General features: G+C 36.3%; 1 protein-coding gene across 5 annotated transcripts in view; it reads left to right on the forward strand.

Moving 5' to 3' along the window:
* slc4a4a (solute carrier family 4 member 4a) overlaps positions 1–19,486 on the forward strand; it is a 79,514-nt gene that overhangs the window by 23,817 nt on the left and 36,211 nt on the right. For 2 of the 5 annotated variants that reach the window (XM_052093393.1, XM_052093375.1), the window contains 4 exons: positions 8,244–8,379; positions 10,015–10,175; positions 14,363–14,542; positions 17,254–17,330. In XM_052093393.1, the coding sequence (XP_051949353.1) occupies positions 8,244–8,379; positions 10,015–10,175; positions 14,363–14,542; positions 17,254–17,330 (554 nt within the window). Of the gene's footprint in view, positions 1–7,806; positions 8,380–10,014; positions 10,176–14,362; positions 14,543–17,253; positions 17,331–19,486 lie in introns of those variants that run through there. The other 3 variants (XM_052093400.1, XM_052093384.1, XM_052093409.1) reach the window with 2 other exon arrangements.

Raw genomic sequence — 19,486 nt, forward strand, 5'->3', positions numbered from 1 at the left:
ACCATCTTCATGTCCTCAGTATTTGCTGTTGAGGACATGAAGCAACCCCTTGTCATCTTTTCTCTCCTGCATAAAAAACCTGACTTGTGCCTACTATGAATGTATAGTTGTTTTACAAATGCTTTGAACTTAGTTCATTCAATCAGTTCGGAGAAGATCTATTAATTTTATAATACACATTTCCTCACTTATTAAAATCTGTGAAATGTACCTGATTATATTTTTATATTAGAAGCTCCTCAAACCTTTGACCTAAAATAAATGATGGCATTACATACTTGTTTCAAGCCACAGCAATGTTTTCAAATTTTTCTAATTTAATGCAAAAATGTTTATATAAATTCAATTATCAGAACAACTAATCAAAAGTTGAATTATTAGTAATAACCATAACCATTAGTAATAAGTTTTTGCAAATTCTGATGACTCATGTTTTCCGTGTATGATTTGAAAATGTTCTAAAGAGCATTTATTTCTGCAATTGAAGAAAACCTGAACTTGTGTACATTGTTATCAAATTCAATGCCTCATTGCAAATTTAAAATAAACACTATTTTGCAGGTTTAAGTAAGATTTATTATTGATAGATTATTAAATTAATAATTTTTGCAATATAATAATCCCCATAGTTTATGTTAGAACATCAGCTCTGTAAAATTATGGTTGTGAAAAATAATGCTCTGTCCCCTTTTCTCTCACTTGCTCATTTAACCCTTAAATGCATGGAATTTTCGTCAAACACTACTATATCCTTTGGTCTTTAGAGACCTGGCACGCACTGTATTTCTGTAACAAATGGATCTACAAAATGAATAGATAGTGTCAAATTTACATTACATTTTCAAGACAATTAGAAAATAATAGATTAGAATATATTCTGATATTTTGCCGATTTATTTTTCTTATATTAAAGAGATGATGCAACAAATATAGAAAAGGATTCATTACTTTCACACTGATTTCATGAGATGCAACTGGCTGTCAAACACATATATTAATACACATAACACATAATCTATGCTACACATAAGCTACACGTATGTATTTTCTGAGGAAATTTTTTATCCAAAATAGATGCATAACATAACATAATTTTAGTAGTACACCCAAATGACAATAGCCAAATCATTCTGTTCATGTGTTAAACTTGATATAGTTTACTTCGAAGTTTCTTCTTATTCAGATGTAATTTAAGTCAATCACTGACTCATCAGCAGCACCTTGACTAAGAAATAGCATTGCTGCTATATGCATATATAATTTTTTTTTTTGTTACACTATTATGAAGAGAAAGCTTGAGGAATACTAAAGATGTGTGGGCAAAAATGGATGATGTACAGTGGGTGTAATGAGGTCCCGGGTCACAAAAGACCTGAGGTATCCATTAAAGGGTTAAATTGTATCAATGGGTGCCAGTCAGACCCAATGCTGAGCAGGATGTCCCACAGGCGATCCCTTAAACCCAGTGGCAGGAGGGCTAGTCACTGTAATCCTCTCAAGTGCAGTTATTTTTTCCCTCCACTGCAGGTTATAATTAGTTAATCTAACCTTCTTTCTAAGTACAACCCTCATATGTGAGCACCAGCTATAACAAGTGCTTAGGAAAATGATAATTTAAATTTTTTCTTTGCATTTTTTAAAAGATAGAAATAGGAGACATACATGTTTATTATTTAATTGCATAATTTTTACTATTTACAGGATTTACATTGATTTGTTGAACATGTGTTAAAACCGATACTGTCTTAAAACAAAAACAGCATTTTTGTAAAGAGAGTCTGTAGATGAGCGCATGCTAATGAGAGACTTCAATGGCTTTATCTCATCTGTGCTATACATTATTATAATTAAATGTTTGTTTTTTTGTTGTTTTTGATCAACAACTGACTGTAGAGAACAGAAAGGGTATTAAAAGAGACATTATTCAATGACAAATTGGTTGCGTGGATCTCGTCTTTGGAAGTGCGCAACAACTTTTACTCTTAGTCTCTTCCATCTGGACCTTCTGATATGGGATGTTCGTTTTGAATCTTTAATTTGAAAGAACAAGTTGTAGATTAGTTACTAGGCTGTTTTGAAAGGAGAGAAAGAGCAATCGGTCCTAGTTTATGTCTTTACATCCTAACTTTTAAAAAAAGTCAGTATACAGTGTTAGAATGTTTTTTAATATGCATTTTATATACTTGGCATCTAGACAGGTTTGTCAAACAGTTGATTTCTCATTTGTACTTTTATTAAGCTTAAGTTTGACTCAAATATCTGTTCAAAGAATCATTATGATGTGGAGCTTTTCCACAATGCTGAACATTCATTGTGATAACATAGTTGTTTTCTTTGGTGAAGTTGGGTATCAGCTACTGTTAGGAAGTCAGTAGGAGACGGCAGGGGAGGCAGTGAAGTAAAAGAACAATAGCTGTTCTGAATAAACCTCTTTTGTGCCTCAAACAAAAGACAAAAGCCACTCATCACTGGCATGTGACACTTAAAATGTGTTTAATCAGTTTTGCTTCTCACTGCTGGACAGATGTGAAACAAATAGCAGTGATAGCCTGCGTTAGACTTTTTTTTACGGATCCCTTTAAAGTTTAACTTTTCTAACTGACCCTATTTCTCAGACACAAGCTCTGAGTGTGCATCATGATCGGAAGTTGACTTCAAGTCCTCTTTGTGTCTTGATATGTGGAGAGTCGTGTGTACCCTGAAAGTGTCTGTTGCTAGGAGATAATTACAAAAGACAGCATCCTCGTGATGGAGAGAACATGATGAGAGTGTCCTAGCCAGTGAACCAGTGAGGTGTAAATCTTGTTGCCCATTGAAAATACCACAAGCCTTCCAGGTTTACTCCTGAGGCATTGAAATATATTTATTTTATTTCATTAATTTATTGCAAGAGTTGAATAGTATATTATACAGATCCAAGGCACTCACTGGTCCATCAACTGGGTTTACATGCTCACAATTTCTTGACATGGATTACAAAACATATTACAAAAATCAGTATGTTGTTGTACTTTATGACTTCACATCAGTCTCTCACCAGTGGCAGAAAGGGGCATTATTTGACCCCAGGATTTTATTTGTATAATTTTTTTTTTTACCTTTATTAGTGCCTATTTTTTTTCTGTGTGTCATATTTTTTATTAAAATTTCAACGTGATAAATATATTTTCTCAATATAAATCGAAATATTTTTTTTAAGCTAATCAACATTATGCTACAAATGCTGTTGACTGAGCTTAACTTGTATTGAACCCGAGTCATTCCTTTAATTTCTGCCCCTGCCCCCCTTGCTCTTCTGCGGATGTGGTTAATTCAATGCATAATTAAATCTTTTGTGTTATCTGTTCCTTTAATAACTGTCTGAACAACACAAACTCAAACTCATGAGCATTCGGAATTTTTTTTCCTGGTCTGTGCATAGTGTAAGAATGTCATTAATATCTAGTGAGAGGAATGTAGTTTGGGAAACTGCTGTTTGCTGTGTGCATGTGGGATGTTGCACAGTGTTGCTAGTGAAACTGGGACTCTCCAGCATGAAGTGGCAGCTCTGCAAATGTCCCTTTTTTGGGCGCTGGACATACTTCCCCCTCGCTTTTCCCATAAGCCCATGGTGCATGGACAAAGTCCCCTTTGTGCAGGTCGTAGCTCTTGGCGAGAGAGCCCATAGCTTTGAAACTTGTTTGAACGATGCGATTTTCATTTCTGTCTGTCCATTGCACTCTTGCCCATATTGAACCCACCCGGTCCCGCTTTCTCTCCCTCCCACACTTATTCCTTCTGTCCCGGCCATGCTTAGCAACAGCATGCAGTGAGTGCCCACTGAGGCTTAGTGCCTGGGATCCGTAGCAGAGATTTCTGTATGCATTACAGAATCACTTTGTGTTTGGATTTTGTGGAACAGAGTTGGGATAATGAACAGTCCCAAATGAGTTACATCACTAGTCCCTAGTTTGTTTCTGCAATCTTAAAAGTTCTAAAAAGTTCTAAAATTCTGTACATTTATACTTCAAACTTTGACATTCTAAAATTACATTATGTAATAGGAGTTTCAGTCTAAATAAATCCATAATACAGTACAAATTTCAAGGGATTTTAAACTAGATATAAATTTGTGCAATTTTTTTTTCTCATGACACTATCCAGGCAAAAGCTCCAGACACACACCAATCAGCTACATTAAAACCACCTGCCTAATATTGTGTAGGTCCCCCTCGTGCCACCAAAACAGCACCAACCCACATATCAGAATAGCATTCTGAGATGATATTCTTCTCACCGTAATTGTACAGAATGGTTATCTGAGTTACTGTAGACTTTGTCAGTTCGAACCAATCTGGGCATTCTCTGTTGACCTTGCTCATCAAAAAGGCATTTCCGTCCACATAACTGCCGCTCACTGGATGTTATTTGTTTTTGGCACCATTCTGAGTAAATTCTAGAGGCTGTTGTGTATGAAAATCCCAGGAGATCAGCAGTTACAGAAATACTCAAACCAGCCCATCTGGATCCAACAATCATGCCACAGTCCAAATCACTGAGATCAAATTTTCCCCCCATTCTGATTGTTGATGTGAACATTAACCGAAGCTTCTGACCCATATCTGCATGATTTTATACACTGCACTGCTGGCACACGATTGGCTGATTAGATAATCATATGGATGATTGTTGCTGCCAGATGGGCTGGTTTGAGTATTTTTGTGACTACTGATCTCTCTGACTAAGAGATACAGATAAAAAACTAATAATCAAATCCAGGGGTCAAATAATGCCTGTGGATTGGCACTGTTTTGGTGGCACGAGGGGGATCTACCCATTATTAGGCAGGTGGTTTTAATGTTGTGGCGGATCGTTTTGAATTGTAAGAAAAAATGAGTGGTGGTGGCATAGTGGGCTAAAGCACATCACTTGTAATCAGAAGGTTGCTGGTTCAATCCCCACATTCACCACCATTGTGTCCTTGAGCAAGGCACTTAACTCCAGGTTTCTTTGGGGGATTGTCCCTGTAATAAGTGTAAGTCACTTTGGATAAAAGCGTCTACCAAATGCATAAATGTCAATGTACATGTAAAACTTATGGTGTAATGGTATGCAATTACATTGCGCATAATATGTCAGAGGATGTTGTATGATAATAGATGTTGTTGATAATGTAGGATTTGTGGACTGTAATTCAATCTGAATTTTTCTTTATAAACCAGACTGGTACAGTGCTGAGCAATACAATGAATTACTAATTTACCAAAATGGTACTGTATTAATTATATTATCAGCATTCAGATACGTCAGCTGAAGCCAGTGACATCAGCAATGATAGAAGTCGAATCTGAGGACAGCCAGTATCTTTTATTACGGTCTATGAAATGCCTGTGTGACAGTTCATTCACACTTAAATACAGCCATAAAGCTAGGCAGTGAAAAATACTCATCATGACATTTCATCTTACTCAGGCCTTCTTTGAAAATTTAAAAAAGTCTCAGTTTGTTCCATTTAGTTTGGTGAATTACTGAATTTCACATAATTAACATTCATTCCATGAGTGTCTGGCCACAAATTGTGTGTTTATTGCCTAATGGCCAGTGGCAGGACATGCATTAAAAGTCTAGGCCTTCAGTCTGATTCATGCCATTAATAAAACACAGTTTCACAATGAATAAGACACCCTATGCTTTTGGGCATCATACATTATGTCGCAGCTAACTAATAATACCAATTTACATTTTAAAATCACGTCCACACACAAAAGCCAAAACTTGAAACGACACTTAATGCTCAAGCAAGCCTAATTTTAACTGCAGCGTGACTGTTTTGTGAAATGAACGTCTCCCGAACAGACATTCAAAAATCATAATTTTTCATATTAATCTACCATTCATAATACCTGGAAAAATATTTATAATAATATTTGTGATAAATTTCGTTTCGTCAGGGTACAGGGTTATGCTGCGTTCAATTCAAGTTGGATGTAGGATATTCCAACTTGATATCTCCGCCTATAAATGCATTCCATTCCTTGATATTCGGAACTGCAACACTCCCGTTCGCTTAGCAGGGGTTTGACTCTCATTAGAGATGTCTCCTAGCATCCCAACTGATTAACAATGCTGCAGCACTAGCATTTGTGCTTCAGGTGCACGATTATCAAAAGAGATTGTAATGTTTTATACGCCTGTTTCTGCAAGTGTTTGTTAAACAAGTTTTAATATCATGTAATTTGGAAATGAACTAATTTAGCGATATTACTTAATAAAGTGAATGTTTATCACTTAAGTTGTATATCTCCCAGAGTGTCAACATGTTTGTATGACATCATGCTCCTGCATCTCCTCAAAATCGGAGATGAGGATTTCTGCAGGAGCCTACAAGTTGTAATTCTGACTTTAAGATGCTTTCCATTACACTTTTCCTAGTAGGAAGTTGTAAAATCCGACTTTCCGAATTGAATGTAACGCAGCAATACTTTTCAAAACTGACACTGAATGCTCAAGCAGCCTAATTTACACTTATAGTGAAAATCGGTCCTGCTTTCCTGTTTAATAAATTAAGCATCATAAGGTCATGCGTAACATCTCGTGTTTGTAAATCCATAAGGATCTCTTTCTCAACGGCAATACCAGCAGTGATGAGAGCCGATTCCTCTGCAAGATCTCGCGCTCTTCACTTTCAAATTACGTACATCACTTAAAGCGTGATTGCGTCACTCAAGGCCAGCTAGAGGGACTCGACCGAGACACATCCACCAAGAACAAATAAATGAATCTGATTGTCTGATGAATCTCACAATCTGACTTTAGTTGTTCATTCATTTGCACTGTTGAGGGATTCTGTGGAAGTTTTGAATGGTTGACGGGGAGGAGCTCAAACTCATGCGCTGCTTCTGGCATGTGATTTGTGAAACAGTTGTCACACTTCGCTTGTAAGCGTCAAGGAATAAATTCTGACTGGATTAACTTTTTGATTTTCTCTATTTGTTTGTAGATTAATTAAGAGTGGATAGTGATTAAAAATACATAGACAAAAAGGTAATTGAGAATTAAAGGATGACATATATTTATTTATTTGACTTGTTAGGCCAGCAGAAGGCTTTGCTGGCTGTGAGAATTCGCCACTGCTAATGGCAAAATACATCTTTTGCACATTTACAGTATTGCTTGTATCAAGAGTATGCAATGCTTTAAACAACACTTATATTTTATCAAGTAATCTAAAAACGTGCTTAATGTATGAACATCCCAATTATATATGGTTTTATTAAAGTCAAAAATATGATTTAATATGACCGAATCAGCCTGAATACACAGGCTGATACACAGTTAGGTCAGGTACAGTGGAACATATTTGCATTATGTAACAAATTCTTTACAACCTTTTTTCATGACTGCCTAATTCTTTTGCAGTGTACTTTACTTTTAAAACAAAACAGTTCACATAAAGAAGTCATTGCAGAAATGGCAAAGAAAGTGAAATTCGTTTTGAGAAAAGGTCTAGCATAATTTGTGTGCCAATGCCAGTTGCATGGATATGCTATCCAATGCAATGATGACTTAAGTGACCAAAAAAGAAAAGTTCACAAGCACTAATAAATATTCAAATGAGAAAACAAGAGAGAAGGAAAGTGAGGCTCTCTTGTAAAGAAAGAAGAGTTTGTGAAACATTTCCTAATTGTTAATGAGGAAACCAGGGCAGGGTGCCAATGTTGGAGGGCCAATGGCAAGGGGGTACAGCCAGAGCAGCCGATGGGCGGGCTGTTTCTCTGGGGTGACAAGGGGGACCCCCTTTTTAACTACCTATGTGTACTGCTTTAGACTGGGGTGTACAGTACAGCAGACAACAAGGAGTACACTAATGAAGGTCTAAGTGTTGTTTTGCTTCGTGGGGTCTCGTGTTTTTGACCTCCCTCTCACCCATCCTCACCAGGTTTGATCACTTTCTGGGGAACAAACTTTCTTTTTTTTTAAAGAGGGTTCTAGGATGGATGCATCAGATAACAACCTGGAGAACACATCTGAGAACAATAATGTGGAGAAGAATGAGGCTGGGGAGGAGGAGAAGATGGAGTCTGAGTTTAATCAAAATGTGGATACAGACTCAGATTTGTCTACAGTGAAATTTCCTCCTCCACCAGAGCCAAGTCTCTCTCTTAAGTTGGAGATCAGGCCTAATGGCTTAGGTGATGATGGAAAGCTGAAAATAGGCAAGACTGTATCTCCGCCTCTGACCCGCAGTATTTTTAATGTTGCAGTCTCACCTGCTGCCGAGCGCATCCGATTCATGCTGGGAGAGGACGATGATAGCCCAGCACCTCCACAGCTCTTCACAGAGCTGGATGAACTGCTGTCTGTTGATGGCCAGGAGATGGAGTGGAAGGAAACTGCCAGGTAAGAGCCCCATGGCTTGGCTGGGACTTTCAATGTAGCCTGAAAAGGGAGCAGTGTTAAAGTCTTGTTGGTTGGGTCCAGAAAGATTTTGGTTGATGGAGATTTAGAAAAAAGCAAGAAATATCTCTGATCCCTTTTTTGTGTCTTTTAGTTGTTTTATCTTGTGTTTTCCTGCATTTCTATAAAAAAAAAAAAAAAAAATCTTTTAACTGACATTGTTATTTTAGATTTGTAATTTGAATTTGTAAATGTTATTCCTGCAGTTTACTGGGCATCGAATTGTATATTAACTTTAGTTTAAATGTTTTAATTTATTATTATTATTTTATTTTTTTGTAATTCATAAAATGAATTTTAAAATGATGAGAGAAGACAGGGTGTTTTCTATTAAGTTTGTTTAAATGTGGCATGCAGATTGTTTTACAGGTCCCATACAATTAATCAAAATAAGTTTCAAGTGTGCTGGCTTATTGTCTGTGGCTGTTTGATGCCAATATGCAAAGCCAATTTAAACAATTTTAAAGAGATTTTAAATGCCCCCCGATTAATCTTTAGGTAAAGGCGTGAGGTGTGTTTGAACTGATTTTCATGTTGCTCCAACTGTCTTAGTACCTATTATAAGCATCACGCTGCATTTAACAAACACTGTTTCTTTAAATCTCAGTGATCATGAGTCTATTGGAGCAAACAGTTTGGTCTCTGATGAAAGACATGTTTTGAACGCAGCACACATCAATTATGGAGCTGTGTAGCTCTTGAATGGATTTAATCATTCAATGAAAGCAGCAGTTTCATGTTAAATTGAGAGGCACTCCAGGTGGTCCCCAATCAGCTGCCATTATCATATGCCCTCGATGGATGAGTACAGGAATGATTACTGCTGATCTTTTCATTTTTAAACAAGATTTTATTTAGTAGATTGTTTATAGAGATGAGATTAGAACCTTTTTGTGTATTATAGGATTAAGGATTACATATTAGCCTTCAAAGCTACTTTTATAAGCAGTGTTGGACAGGAAGAAAAGGTTTGAGTTGAATTTGAGTACTGTTGTTATACTCTGGGCTGATGCCTGGAACCTGTATTTATCTCAGACACAGTAAACTTAAAGGGATGAACCAAATGAAAATCCAGTCAACATTTACTCACATGTTGTTCAATATGACTTCACTGTGAGACATTTGGCAGAATGACAGCCTCAGTCACCATTCACTTTCATTGCATCTTTTTTCCATACAATGAGTTAGTAGTGATATCCCCTTTTGTGTTCTATAGAAGAAAGAATGTCATACAGGTTTTAAAAGCCATTATGGTGAATAAATGATGACAGAATTTTCATTTTTGGGTAAACAATCCCTTTAAGAAGATATATTTAAACATACTATATCTGAAATTGATTTTGTGAGGTTTAGTGCACGTTGCACTAAACATTTCTCTTTTTAAACAATTTAGAGTGACCAGGAGTAAACGCTGAATTTCAATCTCTAATTTGAAATTCAGTGTGAGTGAATTAGTATTAGTATTAGTATTAGTACTTAATACTAAGCCCTTGTGATGCTGTTTCAGGCCAACTGAACTGCTTTCAACTAAATCTGACTTCCAGTACCTTGAACTCTCTGTTTTTTGCTTCTTATAAGGTGGATCAAATTCGAAGAGAAGGTGGAAAAAGGTGGTGAGCGATGGAGTAAACCACATGTGGCCACTCTGTCCCTTCACAGTCTCTTTGAGCTTAGAACTTGTATAGAAAAGGGCACCATCATGCTGGACCTAGAGGCATCCACTCTGCCAGGGGTCATTGGTGAGTTTCTCTTCAAAAGCCAGTTTGGGCTTTAAAGGTGGTGTGCAATTTTTGGGTGTTAAACTTTCTCCTAGCTCTGTTTTTTTGAGCGTTCCGACCAGCCCAACAAAGCATAATTTGCTCAACAAAATGTTAGACTACCAAAACACAGGTTTGCTATTTTTTAGCCAAAAGTCTCTTGTAGATATGTGACGGTATAACATTTTCACTTCATGAAAATTGCTGAAGCTTTTAGCATGGTATACAGCATTATCATTTTATTGAATTACATTACAAAAACGGGTTAAAAGATCAACAAACTTTGTTGCTGTTTTCTTAATAACAAGTTTAATGACTTTTTTCCAATATCAGTCTGGCCTTTTAAATGAACAAATAGCAAATAACTTTGTAAAAAATGCATGAACATTTAAAAAACTTATTGAACAACTAATTGGCTACAACAATATTATGCATGGTTTTATTTTCTAGATACAAGCCAGTTGCTAACATATAGCTTGGCACTAGCTAATAATTTAATAACTGCAAGTTCACTCACACAGTGTGCAATTTTGTTGCATTCAAACTTGAATTTCATCATCATTGTACCACATTTCCATTATTAATTACATGACTTAGTATTAGCTGATTACAACTGTAAAGCACACATTATCTGCAAATTGCACCAACAGTTCTATTTTTTTGACATCTTAGTTGTCTCTAGCTAGTTGTCTTTTAAAGTGTTGTCTTTCAGTTTTCAAAAACAGTTTGGAAAAAGAGCAGCTTACAACTTACATTTATCTCGCTGAATTGCACAAGATTATTGTCCTGCAGATGAGCGAACATGTTGTAGGTGTTCTACATGTTACATGTTTTACACAAAGGCAAACCATCTTCAACCAGCAATCCCTCTGCATTTTTTTGGAACCCAAAATACTTCCACACTTCCGACTAGAAGGCGGATAAACGGTCGGCTGCGTTCCTCCTTCAGCCATGCTTCTCATCCATGTTGGTTTTGTTTACATCAGAGTGCGCATATGTAATTTGCCGCATACATGCAGTGTTGTTAATCTTGATTCGTTGGATTCGTTCGATGGAAAAAAAAACACTGCACGATCAGAAAAATAAAACAAATTTGGCTAAAAGGTTATCTAGAATTATTTTATGGTATTTTGAAATGCCTATGATAACAATATTGTGCATGTTAATTACATCATATACCCTATTTCCAAATACGGTCTCAAGCCTTGTCCCTTTTTTTTCTCCTCCCATTTTGGAATGCCCAATTCCCAATGTGCTCTAAGTGACTCGCATCAATCTGGGTGGTGGAGGACTAGTCTCAGTTGCCTCGTGTCTGAGATCGTCAATCCATGCATCTTATCACGAGGCTTGTTGAGTGCGTTACCACGGAGACATAGCATGTGTGGAGGCTTCACTCTATTCTCCACAGCATCCATGCACAACTCACCATGTGCACCACTGAGAGCGAGAGGCACAAATTAGAGCAACCATGAGGAGGTTACCCCATGTGACTCTACCCTCCCTAGTAACAAGGCCAGTTTGGTTGCTTATGAGATCTGGCTTGAGTCACTAAGCACACCCTGGATTTGAACTTGTGACTCAAGGTGTGGTAGTCAGCATCAATACCCGCTGGGCTACCCAGGCACCCTAGTCCCTTGTTTCTTGAAGTAGGATAACAGTTCTGCCACTAGAGGCCGCAAGAGTTGGGTTTGCATCTTACGACATGTGCCCTGTGACCTCACAGGACCATGAACTGGCCCTGTGTATCACCAGTGGTAGATAAGGGGAGTGTTTGTGAAACAATAATTATTTTTGCATTTAATTTTGGTACAGAAAGTACACACTTCATATATAAAGCAGTGCACCATCTATATTCCTGTTGTTGGAGTTCTTACCTACTCAACGGCTGCTCTATTTACTATTTGAAAACCTATAGTTCAAAATACAAAGTCACTATAATTCTAACCACTGTGGCACTCATAAAGAAATGCTAAAGATAAAGGTTTATTCCACTTGAGAACTGCACTTAATTCAGATCAGACTCATAGAGAAAAGTCTTTCAAAATGTACTGAAAGAACTGAGCGATAGCACGGGCCCACACGTTTGTGATATGCATGTGTTGTCACAGCTAACACAGCACATCTATTTTATTTGGTTTCCAAATGCTCGCATGTCAGGATATATTCATAGCTCTGTTTAATACACTCTTCTCTCAACCCCCGCTGTTACTGTGGGCTCAAATGCACGGGTGGTTGCATCCATTCAGGGCAGTCATTTCTTTTATGCTGACTTGAGACACAGCACGATGAAGATCAGGCTGACTGTTATAGAGCCATTAAGCTCCTCTAGTGCATTGTTATCTGGTATGTGGGCTGATAATTACTTCTTTAGAGGTTTGTTAGAGCAGTGGTTCCCAACCCTGTTCCTGGAGACCCCCCAACACTACACATTTTTGGATATCTCCCTAATCATTTTTCAACTCATGATTCAACTCATTAGCTCGATAGTATTGACTCTACAATCTGAATTGAGCGTGTCAGATAAGGGAAATATACAAAATGTGCAATGTTGTGGTCCTCCAGGAACAGGGTTGGGAACCACTGCCTTAGAGGATTGATTGCACAAGGCTCTTTTAGTACCTGTAAATGAAAAAATTAGTCTTTTACAGAAGCTCTTTGCAACTGATTAAAGAGCACTTCATGTGATTTGGATGGCAGGTTAGGGATTGTTATCACTACTGCCAATCAGGTGTGAATTATAAATTCACAATTAGATCTCCTGTATCAGAGCACGATAGGTCAAGTATTATTATCAATTTGCAGTAAATCAAAAAATGGCTGAGTTTTGCTCAGTCAACCTCATAGAGCTCCTTTTGAGCTAAAAATGAATTGAAGGATCGGCCATTAAGGGCCAAACCATTCACATAAAAGGCCTGAGGGCACAGGCCTTGTGTCTTTGACCCTCTTCTATAAAAATAGAACCTTACAGGAACCACCAGACAATCTCATGCACAAGCCACTGCCTCATTAGACCTCCACTTTTGAAGGGCTAAGAATAGAATGCAATGTGTCACTTCAATGACACTGAGTTAAAGTTCTTGTTAAAAGTTTGATGAATAGCACGGTCATCACAATGATTTTTTCTCTGTGTAAGCCCAGAGTTTCTGTTTATATAAAAAGATTGCTCAGTTGTGAAAGAAGTAAAATGAGCTCTTCACTACAGCCTTTTATTGAAACAAAATCACTATAAATCAAGTCTTTCTTTAAATGCTATTTTGATTTCTCACTAGCCAGTGTTTTTATCATTAAAGAAAATGAAAACATTTTTGTTAACTCTAATAAAAATAACAACTAACATAAATGGAAAATTAAAATATAATGCTAATATTTCATAAATTCAAAACTAACTAAAATAACTGCAATGATCACTTATTCATTTTAGTTATAGTTTTTGATTCACAATATATTATACAATTTGAAACCTTTACAACCTACCTTCATTAAACATGACGAAGCCACTATAGCAATAATAATTGATGGCCCAGAGAAATGTAATACTATTAAACATATTTCAGTTATATTTGTTAACGCATTAAAGGTGCACTCAGTAATTTTTTCCTCATTTAAAAAGTTTTACTTATAAAGATATTAATTGTGATTTTAAAACATATGTATAAAATCATGACCACTCACTTGAGATGAAGACTCCAGTGATATCAGTAACCTTATAAAAGGTTGAGAGGGTCCCCTCATTTGGGCTGCCATTTAAGAATAACATGACCAGGCAAATACTATTTGCTTAATCTCAGTAACTGCCCTGCTATTAGACCTTTTCACTCGGATTAAATTAATCCTGGCTGAATGTGAATTACGAATTTCTACAATGGCATCGATAACTGAAAACTACTGTGTTTTAATAATGCTGCATCCAAGCTGCAAGGTGTCACTCAGGGTAAATCCAAGATGACATATTTTTAAATGACTGACTATACCTTTAACTTTGGCCTCTAAAATTTTACTTAATATAAAAAAACTTTAAAACTAGCAGAAAGAGTGAAAACTATTGAAATCCAAACTAAATTGAAAGAACAGATTGAAAATAAAATGCAAATCAAATTAAAACAAAATAAACCATTTAAAACCATACCACTGTCACTATTTCTGTTTCTAATTCTCCTTGTGTTTTTCAGAAATAATCACTGACAGTCAGATTGAGACTGGACTCTTGAAAGCTGACCTAAAAGATAAGGTCATGTACACCTTGCTGAGGAGACATCGTCACCAGACAAAGAAGTCCAATCTTCGCTCACTAGCTGACATCGGCAAGTCAGTCTCCAGTGCAAGTAGGCTGTTTTCCACCCCGGATAATGGTAATATGGGTGACAGTTTGGTGCAGTTATTTTTACCCTCCTTTTTTCCTTTTAAAACCTTAAGGTCTTTTATCTTGATCCTTTTGTTTCTTCTTCATTTTTAGATGGATCTTTTACTCAACATATTTAATTTTTCAATTTAAAACTTTTGCCTTTTTTATTTTTATTGTGTAGTGCCCAACTGTACCAGAAAGTGTAAAACATCAGAAACATTTCATATGAAAATATGAATCAGATTTAAAAAAGAGAGTTTATAATTCATCAAATTAAATTCATCTGCGTTAGAGGGACATCTTTATCCATTGTGTCACATCTCACAGTTTTTTTCAGCATCTCACACCATGAAAATAATATTTTAAGAAGTTGAATGTAATCACATAGTCCCAATTTTTTTAAATAATTAATTGTACTTAATGCATTGAATTGACAAAAAATGCTTTAGAAATCTACTGATTCACTGTTGACTCAGCATGTTCTGTTCCTCTTTCATTTAGTATTTGTCATAGTGTGTTTGACATAACTCGCTCCTTGTCAGTCCTTGATTTTGTTTAGTCTGTCCTGCCTCTGTCTGCAAATGTTTCAAAACGATTTACACAATATGCTGTAGCATTACAGTGTTGAGAATAACTGACCTAATGAACTAATCTGAAAACTATGTTTGAAGGACAACACAAGACAAAACATAATTCGCTTTTTTGGCACTAATATTTGCCTACCTGCATGAATGACTAATGGAGATCTCTTCACAAAAGATCACAAAAAGGTCATAATGATGTTTTTGTTGCTGATAAGATTAATATTTATAGGCTACATATTCCTGTTCAGTTTTATGACCTTAATTCTGTGATTCATTGACCATTTAACATTTAGAATGTAACAGAATATGAATGTGCTTGAACTTTATATTCTATGTTTCTGCTCAAAGCTTACCTGCTTTCTCAACAGATAATATCTATTCCTTAGCAATGTGCAATATTTTACTCTCATCTCACAAACTCTTTTACAAAACTATTCTCAATGCCTAAAACCACTGTTATGGCCTTTGTATCACCTTAACAATCTTCTTTTCACCCTTCTGTCTAACCCCCATCTATCTTTTCTCTTTTGGATGCTCTGCTGCACTTGTCACTGTAAGCACGTAGTCCACTTCAGAATTCAGTGCCTTGTCTAACAACTCACACCTCTGAGGAGGTATTAAGAACCCCTGGAAGTCCGAGCATGGGATGGCCTAGTAAGTCCAATGTACTAGTTGCCAAAACGTGTGTTTCCCATTACCCCATGTAGTGTAGAGGGTCGGGGGAGATAGAGAGCTGGCTAGTTCACAGAGAGCGGGAAGAGATAGCCAGACCAGAGTCTTTGTGTCTGACCCCTGAGTGAGAGTCTTGTGTGAAGCTGAAAAGCGGACTGTTTATTTGAGTGATGCTGAAAAGCTGTCTTATGTTTTGAGTGAAGCTTTGTAACACTGGTGCCGAAACCTGAGATAGAGGAAGCGGGAACCGGTTTCCACAGTTCACGTGAGTCCGTTTTATTCACAAATAACCAGCAATTGCTGTACAGCTTCACTCAAAACATAACATGGCTTTTCAGCATCACTCAAATAAAAAGACCACTTTTCAGCTTCACACAAGACTCTCTCTCAGGGGTCAGACACAAAGACTCTGGTCTGACTATTTCTTCCCTCTCTCTGTGAACTGGCCGTCTTTCTATCGCCCCTGACAGCCACTCGACCACACCCTTACCTCCATATACACACACACACATATATATATATATATTTATATATATATATATATATATATATATATATATGATATGACCCCTTTAACTTTTTACCTTATTAGGAAACTTAATTTGTTGTTGTTTCCATCTACACTATGGCTAGCTATTCGATCCCCTGTGCTCCCTTTGCTGTTGTAGAGTTGGCAGTTCGGTTATGTGTGGACTATCTCTCTCTGGAAAAAAAATATCAGATATAAAATCTTACTTGATAGTGATCTTCACTCTAAATAGATTTACAAAGAATTCTAATAATAGCATTAGGCTTATTTATGTGAAACCTTCTGCTAGAAAACCACCATATCACCCTGAAGGCCATAAACGTATTAATAAACAACAAATAATGTAAAACTCACTAGAGTGGATGTGAAATCTTATTTTTCAAGGCTTTTCATAAATGAAGGTGTTTTTAACCTAACCTGCATTTTGGCTGCATCAAACTGTCATCTTAGCCATTAAAACAAAATAAATCCTTTTTAGTAATAGTTCTGGAAAGTATTCAGTGGCATTTGGAATACTGCTTTTTTGTGCTGGTACTGTTCTTTTAATTTTCACAGCATGATCACAATGTCTTGTGCCCAGAAAGGTTAATAGTAAATCTTTCAGAGGGTCCTTTTCTTGCCTGGCACATCACTTTTCCTAATTGTAGGTTCTTTTAGTTTTAAAAGCTTCACATCAAACATTTCAGAGCCTATTAACAAATATTCAAAAGAAGGAAAAAGTTCTGACTGACACAAAAGTCCATATTTTGCTTTCATGTAATCTGTACTGTGTCGTTGGCCACATTTATTTCCCATTTGTTTCATCTGACAGGCAAGGTGCAATAGTTTTTTTATGTTTTGACTTCTCTCTAGACTACTTCTAAACCTTGCATGCAAAGTGGAAGAGGCCACTATCTTTTTCATAGGATCATTGTTTTCATAATTTTTTCTTAGGTAGCCCAACCACCGCACATCGGGACTTGAAATCAAGCAGCATGAATGATATCTCAGACAAGCCAGAGAAAGATCAGGTTAGTGCAATTTCAAGATTTTGCTTTGAACCCCATTTTCAAGTTTCCTTAGGGCTGTTAGTGAATCTATTGGATGAAAAGGGAAATCTGACAATGATAAATGAGAGTTTCAGAAGTGTAAAAAGACCAAAATATTGTTTTAAACCACACACATACATTATATGATGATAACATGATAACTGAAAGCATAACAATGTCAACATCAAAGTCAGGTTTATTGTAATTTTTTTACACAGGGCAATAGACAAACTATAAAATATTTCTCATTGGTCCCTACAGTGCTGTCATGTAACATACATTTGTGCAGTTCAGACTTTAAAATACATTAAGCAGACATTCCACACTGGTTTTGCAAGTTCTGCAGTAAATTACAGACAGCAAAAACAATGCAAAACAATAAATACAGATAATACCTAAAACAGAATTAATAACAATGGATATATACACAACAGTGGAACAGTGGATATATACACAAAACTAGTCATTGTATAAAGAGCTTTATCATTTACAGTATGTGGGTACTTTAAGTACTGCATATAAACACAGATAGTTATTGCACATGATAGTGAACAATTATTGCATGCCATGAAGAGATAAATGAAAGAAAAATGCTGTGCAGATGATGTACTCATAATACAGGCTTGAAACATGTTCAGTTATTACACAGGACTTTTGTTTGTTTATCACATGCCAAAAGTATAATGTTTCCATCCTTTGGTCTTTTCATTCTGGTCCTGTGTTGCCACAAATACACTAACTACATTTACTAGCAGCCTAATAATCTGTTAATATTCTGACTAAAAGCAACTAATTGGAACTAAAAGGCATTTTTGTAAATTCCCTTTTTTTTTTTTACGATTGAGCATGACCCAAATGAAATGTATGTCCAATTGAAATAGGTGGTGCAGATCTGTTTAGTAGAAGACACACATCATGAAAAACATTGAAGCCATTTGCATTCACATTTATGCGTTTGGTTTGGAGTACATCTGATGCACATGAAAAATCATCAGATTGAAAATATAGTTTTGAATCTGTAATTTGATTGAACTGAATTTAGATTGCCAGATGCAGTCAACATCATAGTCGTTATCACCCATGACAAACTTAAAGCTGCTTCAGACTTGGTACATATTACTTTTCTGCTTTTTTCTTTACATCAAAATTGGATGTTAATTGAGTTACACACACAACAGAACAGAGGGAGTAAAGTGTTTAACACATTGGCATAGCTGGTGGGAAAATTACACTTCCATTCCTAATAGGAAGCGCTTGGATTCTCATTATGGAAATACCAAGAGGTCATAAAGGTGGTGTCAATCTGTGACAAAACATAAATATTAACTCACTTCTCAGAATATCAGGTCAGAAAAATTGTAGAATCTTTCTGCATGCCTTGGAATCTATTCTTTCTTGCTGAACACAGCAGTATGTGTCCTTAGAAATAGATGGCAAAATGTTGACAGTATTTCTGTACAAGCACTCCATGCTGAATAAAGCAGTGCTGATGTTATTACTGTAAGGCCTCAGCAGTTGACAGATTCTGAGAAGATGCCCACTTGCCTCTTTTGGCAGAGTGCTGGATTGAGGGACTGGTTGTGTAAAGTGACCCAGAGATATGGACAGATTGGGGTTGAAGCACAGATTGAGGCAGGGGTGCCTCGAGCATACACAACACTTGCAGTGCAGTATTAATATATTACAGTATATATTCATTTATAAGTATTATATTAATATATACATATTATTTACTTGTAATATTTGTTGTATTTTAAAGATTCAAGTATTACAAAATAATAGCAAAATTTTGCTAAATTAGCTGCAAAAGTAAAGGATATCTTGTGGAGCACTTGCTTCTGTTTCACACATGACAATAAAACACTGAGAACAATCTGGTCCTGAATAAATTATTTAATCAAGTACAATAATGTCAGTCGTGCATGTGCACAATTACATTTTTTACTCTGTTCTTGTGCATTGTTGGATTTAAATGTATCCAATTGGCTTGAATGTTTTGACTATGTTCACCAAAATTCGTTTAGATCAATTTAATGTTTCAGTGACCATTTTTGTGATGCCAGAAGCTGCAGACAAATGAGTGTCTTGTGTGAAATTAGTTAGTCACTGAATCAACGATCAAAATAATTTAAATCCTT

This window comes from Xyrauchen texanus, chromosome 3, assembly GCF_025860055.1.
Source record: "Xyrauchen texanus isolate HMW12.3.18 chromosome 3, RBS_HiC_50CHRs, whole genome shotgun sequence".
In the NCBI taxonomy this organism is placed as follows: Eukaryota; Metazoa; Chordata; class Actinopteri; order Cypriniformes; family Catostomidae; genus Xyrauchen; species Xyrauchen texanus.